Below are 11,960 nucleotides of genomic sequence, written 5' to 3'. Positions count from 1 at the left end.
ATGAAACTAAAAGAAATACACAGGACATCGACCTTTGCCTGGTCTGTAACGCCCTCGCTGCCACTGATAGCGACGGGAACTGTTGCAGGAGCTCTTGATGAGTCTTTCAGCAACGAAAGCCAGTTGGAGATATGGGCACCAGACTTTATGGACAAACACGAGTATGATCTTGGTGTAGATCCTCTTGCGGGCCCCAAAGGTATCGTCACGGACACATCCAGGTGGGTATTAATATTGGAGCGACTTGCATTTTAACATATATGTTCTTTTCCTTCGTAGGTTCAACCGTCTCGCTTGGGGGTATGTTAACAAGGGACGGCAACATGGTGTAATTGCCGCTGGTATGGAGAACGGGGAACTAGCCTTATGGGACCCATCAAAAATTCTTGCAAATGTTGGGTAAGTCCTCTGTTTTAGAAGGTTTCCATACAGTGCTCATATTATTCCTTAGCGCCTCAGAATCTTTGATCATGCGGAACACGAGCCACACAGGACCAATCCGCGGTCTGGATTTTAATCCTATACAAACCAATCTACTTTCTTCTGGTGCTGTCAATGGCGAGGTAAAGCTACATAACGTAGCATCGCTATATATACTTACACACTTTGGCGCTCTTTCAGGTGTATATCTGGGACTTGAATGACCCCAGCAAGCCGTACTCTCCAACTCCCGGGACAAGGAGTACCAAACTGGACGAGATCACTTCTGTGGCATGGAATCAGCAGGTGCAATATGTGCTCGCTGGAGCAAGTAGCACTGGTTACACAGTGGTATGGGACTTGCGTGGAAAGAGGGAAGTAGTCGCTCTAGCATATGGTGGCGGGGCAGGAACTTTGGCAGGACAGAGTAGTACGGGAAGTGGTCTGGCAGTTGGAGGTCGACGCGGTATGAGCGCAATTGCATGGCATCCAGACAATGTGCGTTGTTTCTGGTCTCTTCTTTACTATCCGGCTGACGGGAAACAAGGCAACGAGGCTAGTTACCGCTTCTGAGGATGACTTGTCGCCGGTGATCATGGTGTGGGATCTACGAAATGCTCGTGCACCAGAGAAGGTAAGCAATTTTTTGTTGATAGGTTTACCTCTGCTGAATTTTTTGTATATAAGATCTTGACGGGTCACGAAAAAGGAGTTTTATCATTGTCATGGTGTAAGCAAGATGCAGACCTACTTTTATCGTGTGGAAAGGACAACCGTGCGCTATGCTGGAACCCCCAGACATCAGCGGTCATTGGAGAGGTAAGCAGGAAATTTGTTGTATACGTTTTGATAAATACTTACCAAAATTGCGCAGCTTCCCTCTGCAGACAACTGGGCATTCCAAGTAGAGTGGTGTCCACGTAACCCTGATCTCTTGGCAACCGCCTTCTTTGACGGCACTGTCGGTATTCACTCCATTCAGTCAACGAACGAAGCAGGAGAGGTCGCAGCTGCGGCAACCCCCAAAGCCGATGGTGCTGACATATTTGATGTGTCTGGATACTCGCGCGGAGGTCAACATACGCTGTCTCTGAAGCAACCACCGAAATGGCTACGACGTCCGATTTCGAGTTCCTTTGGTTTCGGTGGGCAACTAGTGTCAGTATCAAATCTCGCGTCCGCGCAGGGAAAGAATCAAAGCAGCGTGGTGCACTTGCGCAAAGTAGTAGCGGAATCAGATGTAGTAGAGCGAGTACAGAAGTTGGAGGAGGCGACCGCTGCTAACACTCTTAGCGAGTTTGCGGAGCAGAGAAGTCAAGAAATGAGTGCACGGGATGGCGATGGGGTAGAAAGCTGGAAGGCGTTGTTGAGTCTCTTCAGGGCTAACTCTCGGGATGAACTGGTCACTTTGCTGGGGTATTCGAAAGAGGAGGTTGCTATGCGTGTTCAGGAAGCTGTCGCAAAACTCAAAGAGACCGCAGAACAATCATCTTCTACAGCAAACTACACTATTGACGAGGAAGACTCTGAGGTCAAGCCCCACGAACCAGTGGTCTCATTCGCTGAACCGGAGCGTGAAGCGTCTCCAGAGGGTAGTGATCATGAAGATCCCCTCAATGGTACAGAGAAGACGCCTTCAGAATTGAGTGCGAGTGCAGCTTCCGATGGCACCAGTGGTACTCAGCTTGCAGACGGCGAATCAACGACTACCGCACCTAGCTTGTTCGGCGATGATAATGCCATTGGGACCCCCCAAATGGATGGCGACGCAGATTTCTTCAGTACCATGGGTATTCCTTCACAGACAGGCAATGAGCAGGAGGTCGTGGTACCTCACCACAACTATGGTTTAGACTCTTCTGTCGCTGCGACCGTTGGCTCCGGGCCTTCTTCAGTTACGTCAGATAATCTGAAAAGCAACAACTTTAGGATTTACCCCTCTGATGAATCGGAGACAGATCGGCTCATCACGAAAGCCCTGGTCCTAGGCGATTTCGAATCAGCTGTTTCCTTGTGTCTTTCGTCTGACAGATTTGCTGATGCCATCCTGTTGGCCATCAAAGGCGGTCAAGATCTTCTGCAGCGTACTCAAAAAGCTTACTTCGAACATCGCACAGCCTCCCTCCCTTACCTTCGCCTTTTCCAGTCCATCGTTACCAATGACCTAACAGATATAGTACAGAATGCTGACTTACAGGAGTGGCAAGAAATATTCGTCGTTTTGTGCACCTTTGCCACCCAGGAGGAGTTTTCAAATCTTGCAGAACAACTTGGTCGCCGGTTAGAGTTCCAGAGTAGTGTCTTGAAAGCCTCCAATGCTCCTAATGCGTTGGAAAAATCTATCGAGCTTAGGAAGAACGCCACGCTGACCTACCTTGCTGCTGGTCGTCTTGAACGCCTCGTCAACATTTGGATCGAGGAATCGGCTGAGGAAGAAAAGCAATTAATCCAGGATCAAGAACACCTCGATGGCTCTCGATACACTGCACATGCCCACGCTTTGCAGACGTTCATTGAAAAAGTCACCGTATTCCGTAGTGCCATCAAATATGTCGATACGGATCTCTCACAAGCTCCGGGAGAAGATTCTGATGCAAAGACTTACAAACTTGCTGGACTGTATGATCGTTACTTCGAATATGGTGACCTGCTGGCTGCTCAGGGCCTTGTTAAAGAGGCAATTACTTACCTTAAATTGACTCCTTCTGATTACTCTGGATCCGTTGGCGCATTCGTCGATTTCCAGGTGGGGCGAGAGCGTCTCCTGATTGCATCTGGTGTTTCGCAGGTGCCTGCCGCTGCTCCCAGTACGAGTCGCTCTATACCTGTGGCAACTTCTGTTCCCGCTCTTCCTGATACGGGCACAATTTATCCATATGTACCCTATGTTCCGGCTGCTGTATCCCAGACTAGGCCCTACGATCCTACTCGCCCTCCCTCGCAGCCACAGTACCAACCTGCACAATCTGCTGCTGTGTATAATCCATCCAACGCTTATACCCCTCAGACGGTTGCCAAGCCTGCTCTTCTGACTCCTGCTCCTGCTGCATCCCTGGCTCCTCCTGCTCGTCGTCCAACGCACACCCCTGCACCACCACCAAAGCGTCATGAAAATGGTGGATGGAATGACGCACCCGTTCTCAGTGCAGATCGCCGTGGTCCCAACAGTGTAAATAAGCCTCAAGCCATTACTTCGCCATTCCCCAATGCAACCCCGCCTCCAGGTGTTGTATCTCCTGGCCCAGGTTCACCATTCCATGCACCATCCGCGTCCCTAGCCCCTCCCCGTCCGGCAAGTGTTCAAAGCCGTCCTCCTCCGCCCCCTCAAGGACAGCGCATGCATGCAGCACCTCCTATGGGATCAGGAGGCGCGTTTCCACCTCAGGCCAGACCTCCTTCGGGTCCACCCTCACATCCTCAGACAGTGCCTCCTCCCTCAAGGATGATGTCACCTCCGCAAAATCAAGCCCCCCCCCCACCTGGCCCTTATGGTCCTCCTCCAAGCCAAGCCTCACTTGCAGCTACCGCCCCTGGCCCTTATGCGCGTGCTACTCCTCCACCTGGACCTCCCCGTGGACCTCACCCACCTGGCCCCCCACCAGGGCCTTACGCACGCTCTACACCACCCCCAGGCCAAGCAGGACCACCAATGCCACAGCAAGGGCCGTACAACGTTGCTCCTAGCGGCACCTATCCACCATCTCAAGGTGCACCAAGAGCCACTCCGCCTACGCAGCCACACGCCGGACTTCCTCCCCCTCCTCAGGGATTACCGGCCCCTCCTCCAGGGAATCAAATTGCCGCGCCACCTCGTGTTCAAAGAGGACCTCCTGCGCCTAAATATCGTAAGCTTTCATTTGGTAGCTATGTGCAATATGAAAATAATTTTCGATAGCGCCTGGTGATCGGAGTCATATACCGGCGGCTTCTATGCCCATCTTCGACGTGGTCTCCGAGCAATTAACGCGTTTGAAACAAACGATTCCAGTGAGTTTCATTTGCTTGAGCCTCTTCTTTGGAGCTCAGCTCATCTATGTTATAGCCGCAGCAAAAGCGTATAGCCGATGATTTGGAACGTCGGATCAATCCTCTCTTTGATGCTCTCAACTGCGAGACCTTATCCAAACCTGTCGTTGACCAGTTGCTTGTTTTAATAAGAGGTATGTTGTACAATGTAATCTCATTTTAAGGAAGACTTTCATGTCCGTTTCTTACAGCTATGCAAGCTCGGGATCGGGACGCAGCCCTTGCTATACACGTTGACCTTCTTACGCGGGGTTCTCAAACCGACGACATCGGACTTTGGATGTCTGCGATAAAGCAGTTAATAATGCGACTGTAGATAGTGAAAGGCATCAGATAATTTTCAATGTTTGTGATTCATCATCCGATTCCCTATCATACAACACAGACAGCTCGAGGTAGGCGCACCATAATTAGCTTAGACATATCTGTGTGGTAGAGTCAAATGTGCTTGAATGCTACTGTAGTGTTTCGAGTGCATGTTTATTGACAAAGCAACTCGGAGATCAAGCGAACGACCAGACGAATGTGACCGGCAGCAGCCCATTTACCATGGTATAGCCAACTCCATCCAATCATGAAGAACAATATTTCTTTCTGTGCCTATCTGCTTCGTCATCTCGTTTTGCCTGGATATTGGCAAGCTCTCGAATGCACTAAGAAGTTGTCCATCTAGAATATCCTTGGATAATGGTTTTGAAACAAAGTCATTTCGCACAATTCTGAAAGATTTTTGTTAGCTCAGTTCACAATTAGGTAAAAGATACACACCGATACGCTCTGGGATTCAATCCAGCGACGTGTTGAATGTTACGGGTCAATTGTCCTTGCAGGAGCTGTAAGCGCTTAAAGGACGCATCGTCAACTGGCGTCAACGACGACAGAGATCCATCCGAGAACGCTAAACAAAAGAGGTGGGAAGATAAATCGATGATCGTTCTAGTTGCTCTTACCAGATAAAATTTTGGCCTGAGGCAGAACTGATTCTTCTTTCGTGCGACGAGCAATGACCAAAGAGGAACGACATTCACTGTGATTGTGAAATTCGGTGCGACACAATAAGTGTTGGCCATTCTTAGACTCGGGATCTAGTGTTTCAGTCAGTTATGGGGCATCCAATACCAATAAGGGAGCTAACCATCTGGATCGTACGCATACATACGCAGTATACCGTCTCCATCTTCCGTAACAATTGAAAGCGTATCATCTGTAAAGAAGAAGTCCGCGTTCGTAACGTGAGTGCGGTGGACGTCTTTAGCAAGGACAACAAGTTTGTACGGATCCTCCTATAGCGTATACGAAAGTGGTTACGAGGATATCGGAACGCCACAAAATATACATACCTGGAACGCGACAAACCATATGCTTTTAACAGCATCACCAATGAGTAGGAAGTTTTTGACGACTCGAAGAGAAGTTACATAAACTCCAACGTCCAGAAATGCTACTCCAACTAGCCGCTCATCCATATCAAAGGCACGGATAAATATCTATGAAATAAATTATTTAGGCTATGTTCGAAGATGAAATGATGGGAAAAAATACCTTTTGACCCATAGAGGAAACTAAATATCCATTGATGCCACATAGAGCTGTTACAGGACCTTTGGCATCATCGCGCGCCAGGAGCTTCAGTTTGTACCATCTCTTCAGGTTCTGGGAATAGTCGGGAACAACTTCAACTATCTCAAATAAGTACGTCTGATATCACATGAGTAAGCCAAGGGTTCCACACAGTAGCAATTTCAGCACTTACAGCTCCTTTAACTGCTAAATCTTCACCACGATCAATGGAGGTACCAACTGCAATGAAGTCTTTGCTTCCTGTTTCTGTGCTGAGCGTTTCGAGTGTAACGCATTCCAGCGCATTCACGTATTCATTTGGCGCGAATTCATACCTGACAACATTGTAAATTTCTTTTTACGGATGGATCAGACTTCGCACGTACCCATCCATGGTAATCCAAGCTTCGGGAGCAATTAACTCAAGAGTAGAACAATCGCATTTGGGTAAAGATACGTTGGAAGCTTAATGGAGAGGTCAGCAACACAATCCATGGAAACTAATTTTGTCTTTACCTTCTGGTTCCCATATGATATTACCGTCCTCATCAAAGGAAGCAAAATTGGCCTGCATAGATGATGCTGCGACGATCAGCATTGCAGACGGATCATATACTACGTTAGCATAGGCGCGAGATCGCGGTATGTTTCTGGAAGGCAAAACGCTATCGAGACAAAGGTCAGGCATCCATTCTAGCAAGCTCGGACCCTACATGGTTGTGGATGAGGTGACCATCAAGTAAAAGTCAATGATTGTACATACCTCGTCAGAATATACAAGGAAATCTCCCTTAGACTCCCACAAAGAACAAGAAGTGAACGAATGAACAATATGGTGGCCAGAAGAATAAATCCTTATACCACCTTTGTTGGTAGCCACTATCCAACTAGGCCTATCTCCCGTAAAAAATACACCAGATAATACAGAGCCCGGAGTGGGTGAGGTGACGAATGGAACAAATTGTCGCGATATCCGTTTTTGTTCAGCGAGTATGCTCTTTTCTGTTTCTTCATGCTTTGGAAGCTCGAATATCTTGGTTGCAGTTTTGATGAACTTCACTTTGAGAACTGATACTCTGGAAGGAGGAATGCTGTCAGCCGGCGCCGGAGTAGGCACGGCTTCATAGATCACAATTTGCCCGGAACGTAAAAAAACCTGTATTTTTTAGGTCAGCCGCTCATCATTTAAGAAAAGATGACGACGCGCCAAAAGATATGGTAAAGGTGCAGTTTCACCGAGAGGAGCAAGAATAATTTGTTCGACGTCAAGATCGTTCGATTTGCGAGGATGATCTTGTGGAGGAGATAAAGCGGGGGTGTCGTATGAGTCGCTTAAAATATGTTCCAGCATAGCTAACGACGATGTCGAAAATGCCAGCGTCAATTTTGGTAAAGTCCATATCTATATCAGGAGCTTCAACGAAGCCGCTTCTCGTTGATATCTTTTGAATACGCACCTCCATTACACCCTGGGGACGCACCAATATAAGCCATTGACTTCGACTGTTGGAGTTTACCACTGCTTGCATAGTAGAAGTAACATTCTTATCGACTCCATTGGAAGCTGAGGAGGGCAGATCATTGGCATGTGTTTCAAAAATGCAGCTATTGTCTGTGAAAAAACAGCCGGCGAGATAACGAGATGACTGGTAGAAACATATAAATGTACAACCCAAACGGTCCCAAAATCTCCACACACCTTGTCTCCCATTGGTGACATATCTTTTCTCCTAATCTTGCCACGTTCTGCTTCTCCGATAAACAAACCAATAGTGTCATCTTCTCGAATGATCAGTACAAATGGGTCACAGATACTACAGGCTTTGATCCTTGGTCGTGGTATATTACCGTCCAGATCTTTTATTATCTGCCTTTCACTGCCATCTAGGGATGTTCTCGTAAGACGAAAGACCAGCAAAGGTATCCGCACTTACCAGACTCCAATACTCGAATTGCGTTGGTCATAACATGTAGAATAGCTGTGCGCTGGAAAAACGAACCAGCACCTATCGTTGTTCCAGGTATGCGAGTTGGGATAGCAATGTCACTTTTAGAAGTCCGTGTAGCAATCTACACGACGATATGCGTCAATTTCAAAGGCCAAATAAATTCATCCTACTGACCCGAGATACTCCTGGGGATGGATTCGCATCTGTGCTAATTATGACCGTATCGTTTTCCGACTCAAAAGAGTTCACAGGCCTTTCATAAGACAGCCCATTTACCCTTACTTGCTGACGAACAGGGAATGACCATATTCCACGGGCACCGCCGATAGCGTGCAGCTTACGCTTTGTTCGAGACGGAAGATCACGCTGAGCAGGACGATGTTCACCAAACACCTTGCTCTTAAAAATCAGTATACGCACCTGGAACAAAGTGAAGCCTCCCAAAAACCCTGAACCAGTGGCTGCAACGAGTTCTGGTACGTAACGATCCTGAAACTGTTTATTAATATCGTGATAGAAGAACGCATTTTGATAACTGACTCCTAATTTCGCTAATGAAAATGTGACGTCGGATATTGGACCATATGCGGGTAAGGAATCACAAAGCGAGAGGTGAACAACAGAACGTGTGCGGTGAATTATATTATTGCTGTGGGTGACACCGTTCATAGACGGCATTGTATCTGCCATCGAGTCGCCGTAGAGATCTTGCGAAGAGGACCGTGAAGTTAGTGCTATCAATAGATGTCTGTGCTACTTACCATCATCATCATCCAAATCCATGGTAGTAGGTGCATCGACTACAGCGGCATGAGCTGGAAGCTTCTCTTCGTCTTCAACTTCTTCCTCAACTCTAACTGTCTTCAGTAATACAGAGGCACCGACTATACTTCCTAAAAACAGGTGATCCTCGTTAATTTTTCTTACCATGGAAGGGATGGTGGTCTGCGCTAAGGCAGGTGCCATGGAGAGTTTCGAAACTGTTTTCCCGTCGGCAACGAGCTCGACAGGATACACGGTACCGTCCTTGAGGAAAACAAACATTGTTCTGTCGTCGACGAGGACAGCGTGACATCCTTCGAGACTGATATTCCGTGAGGCTTCATCCCCAGACAGTGCGGGCATGGGCATGTCGCTAACTCGGGAAGACCAGCCGTTTACGGGAAGAGCAACTCTTCGTGACGCTGGATCGACATAAATAATCGTGTTGCTTGACATGATGACGACACCTCCCAGGGATGCAACACAGGGGACGAGAGAAATGCAGTCGAACGGCAAGCCATCAACGGCAGTTATAACGGGATACGTATGACTTAAAAGGTCCAACGTGAATATTATTAGTTTAGCAGTATCCTTGAATTCTTTAAGACGTCTGTAATACTAGTGAGAACCAGGAGTGCACGCATATATGGAATAATTGGAACATACCCAGACCACGTCTGCTCGGTCTGAAACAGAACTGCGATTGTTGGATTGTTGAAACCTGGTAGAAACACAAAATCTATAACGTGTCGTATGTTCTCATCAACGTCCGATGCCAGATCAAGGATAAAACTGGGAGAATAAGGGACATCTCTACACAGAAAATGAGTATACACAGGCTGCAAAAGACGAATAACGTTTGACCTTGCTTGGTTTTGATCTTGTTCCATCACATCAAGTTCAGCTTGCGATTGGAAGAATGGTAGGATAGCTATAGCATCTTTTGGTAGAGATAGAGCAGCGCAACGGGAAGACGGGTCTACACGTAATTTTGTATGGAATAGTGAGCTATCCAAAGCCATCTGGACGACAATTTTTCAACAGGGAACCACGGAAGAAGAGTATGATAACTCACTAATTGAGGTGCTCGCTCATATGTATGAATAGATACTGTAATCAAGTCATGGATGTCATCGGACCATTCAAGAAGAGCGATCTAGGTTGCAGGCGAAGGTAAGTGACGCCTAATGGATTTTGAGGAAACACAGACCTTCGCATCCTTGAAAGACACAAGAAGGCGGTCAAGGTTGTCATCATTAGACGACATGATCCTGACAGTCTCCAGACCAGTTACGGTACCATGTAACATGTGTTCTCGCACAAAGTAAAACCTGGAGACAGTCGGAAGATGGACGGCGCCCTTCTTGCCAGTGGACTGAGGATGGCCAGTTAGTATCCCTCCAAATTTTCAGCCTTTTTCAAATCTCTCCCATTGTGTAGACAAGAAATGATAAGGACAAAAATGAGGTATTCGAAATCACCTTTACTGTTCCCATGTTGACATAACCCTCGCCTTGCCCGTCCATCTCAACTTCACCTTCAACAGCTTCGGTACCTTTGCGAACATGGGAGCGCCTATCCCTTTCGTCTTCAGTCTGGGTTGACATTGGTGGTCGCTCTTCCCGAACCTCGAATATGCGCAAAACATTGCTGCGAGCGACCACCACGTTGCATAGGGCTCGGGCTTCAAATTCTGGTGTGGTAGAGGTGGAAGGCCTATGATTCTTCACTGTCGAGGGGGTTAACTTCAAGCTGGCAGCATATTCGACACCACTTGGTGGAAGTATATTCTGTCGCAATGCATGCATCGTTAAGTGGGCCTTAATGAAAGACGCGAAAAATGCGAAGATGCTTTATGAAGCAAACGGATTATTACCACCAGAGAACCTGAATGCGCAAGGTAGAATATTAAGCCGAAACACTATTTCAAGACTTTTGGTTGCTTGTTCGTGGGTCGTGGTCCAGATCAAAAAGTACAGTCCAGTGTGGCGCTACTGAACCCGAATTCGAACTCGAAAGAAGCGCCCGTGTTTCCTCCTTATTATTCTCATTTCACACCGTGTGATACTCTTTACCAGAAGTCTATGTCTCTGTCCCTCTGTTGCTGCACTTTTCTGAGTTCATGAACTACATGTTCACAATATACACAAACGAGCTTTCCAAAAACCGCATTTCCTCATGACTGCGTGTAGCATTCGTGGATATGTCACGATATCGATATGCAAAATTTTACAGTATATCTCATCTCCTCGTCTTTCTATGGTATCTTATGGTATCTGAAACTCACCCCGTACCCTAACTTGTATATTTCTGTCGTCGCCGTTAAAGCGTGTCATTCTGCAGTGCACCACTTTCAAGCTTGCAGTGCCCAACGTCCGGTGCATTTACATGCTTCCTTGCTTTAATAGCGGACTGTCTACTTCTGACTCTTTTATAGATGGTAAAGAATCTCAATCGCAGTCTATCTTCAGTCTATCTAAACGTTTTCATCCCGTCATATCCAAGTCAGCTCAAACTATACGTGGGATCGATATCTTCTCTGGATATTGCCGTTGCGTATTTGTCATTAGGTGAGTTATGAATGATTCGGTGCAAATATTAATTTGGAATAGGTATCACCTGGAAGTCATATGCGATAGCTGGAAACGGTGAATACAGAGCTTTAGCTCAAGACGCCGCATTACTTCTTTTATCTCTTTCCAGAAATTGTTTCTCGAAAGTGAGACTGCGATGCAGGCTCCAGTACATTTTTCAACGCGGTAGGCTGATTCAAGCTGTTAATGGAAACGTATTCATTTTCCCTCCATTGGGCGATAGAGTTGTCAGGTGAACGATGAGCTGGAATTCGCGAATTGAACGTCTTCTACAGGTGGTATTTATCTTACTACGTAGTCCAGCCATCGGCGGCAATGGTTCATTCCATGATAGGACTCGTGATGTCTTCCAAGTAAGTAATAGTTACCCCTGGGCTCTGCATGAGAATTGTTTTGATCAGTCCCTTCTCCGATATCCCGGATGAATAGGTAAGATATTTGCTCTTGCACAGTGCCTTGCCATCACATTTATTTGAAGGCTTTAGATCAAGCTAATCATCACAACCAACTTCTTCTCCGAGTTGATACTTTAAAAGTTACTACTCTATTTCTTAGCAGCCGGTGACCTTCCAAAGCAGCTTTTATCAACTCTATCAATCACTTCTTCGTTTATTGGGATTCAATGATACTGGCGACTCCTGATCGCTCT

At 46.9% G+C, this 11,960-nt stretch overlaps 2 protein-coding genes across 2 annotated transcripts; one reads left to right on the top strand and one right to left on the bottom strand.

The window, feature by feature from the left end:
• Window positions 1-4,953, top strand: SERLADRAFT_445077 (transport protein; the record flags this gene model as incomplete). Its single annotated transcript, XM_007314266.1, has 10 exons — window positions 1-221; window positions 280-399; window positions 452-563; window positions 622-918; window positions 968-1,054; window positions 1,108-1,239; window positions 1,295-4,265; window positions 4,316-4,407; window positions 4,463-4,580; window positions 4,638-4,953. 10 exons carry the CDS (start codon window positions 1-3, stop codon window positions 4,760-4,762), a joined length of 4,275 nt encoding a protein of 1,424 aa, XP_007314328.1.
• Window positions 4,783-10,525, bottom strand: SERLADRAFT_445076 (uncharacterized protein; the record flags this gene model as incomplete). The annotated part of the gene is made up of 23 exons (XM_007313429.1): window positions 4,783-5,165; window positions 5,215-5,344; window positions 5,397-5,531; window positions 5,582-5,729; window positions 5,787-5,933; window positions 5,989-6,144; window positions 6,200-6,341; window positions 6,393-6,471; window positions 6,523-6,715; window positions 6,770-7,162; window positions 7,214-7,408; window positions 7,464-7,652; window positions 7,706-7,877; window positions 7,937-8,076; window positions 8,130-8,321; window positions 8,376-8,444; window positions 8,496-8,638; window positions 8,717-9,327; window positions 9,384-9,530; window positions 9,582-9,739; window positions 9,793-9,873; window positions 9,928-10,080; window positions 10,199-10,525. 23 exons carry the CDS (start codon window positions 10,523-10,525, stop codon window positions 4,991-4,993), a joined length of 4,275 nt encoding a protein of 1,424 aa, XP_007313491.1.
• Window positions 10,526-11,960: the final 1,435 nt, after the last annotated feature.

Source organism: Serpula lacrymans, assembly GCF_000218685.1.
Source record: "Serpula lacrymans var. lacrymans S7.9 unplaced genomic scaffold SERLAscaffold_2, whole genome shotgun sequence".
NCBI lineage: Eukaryota > Fungi > Basidiomycota > Agaricomycetes > Boletales > Serpulaceae > Serpula > Serpula lacrymans.
This window is presented reverse-complemented; position numbering and strand designations above follow the sequence as displayed.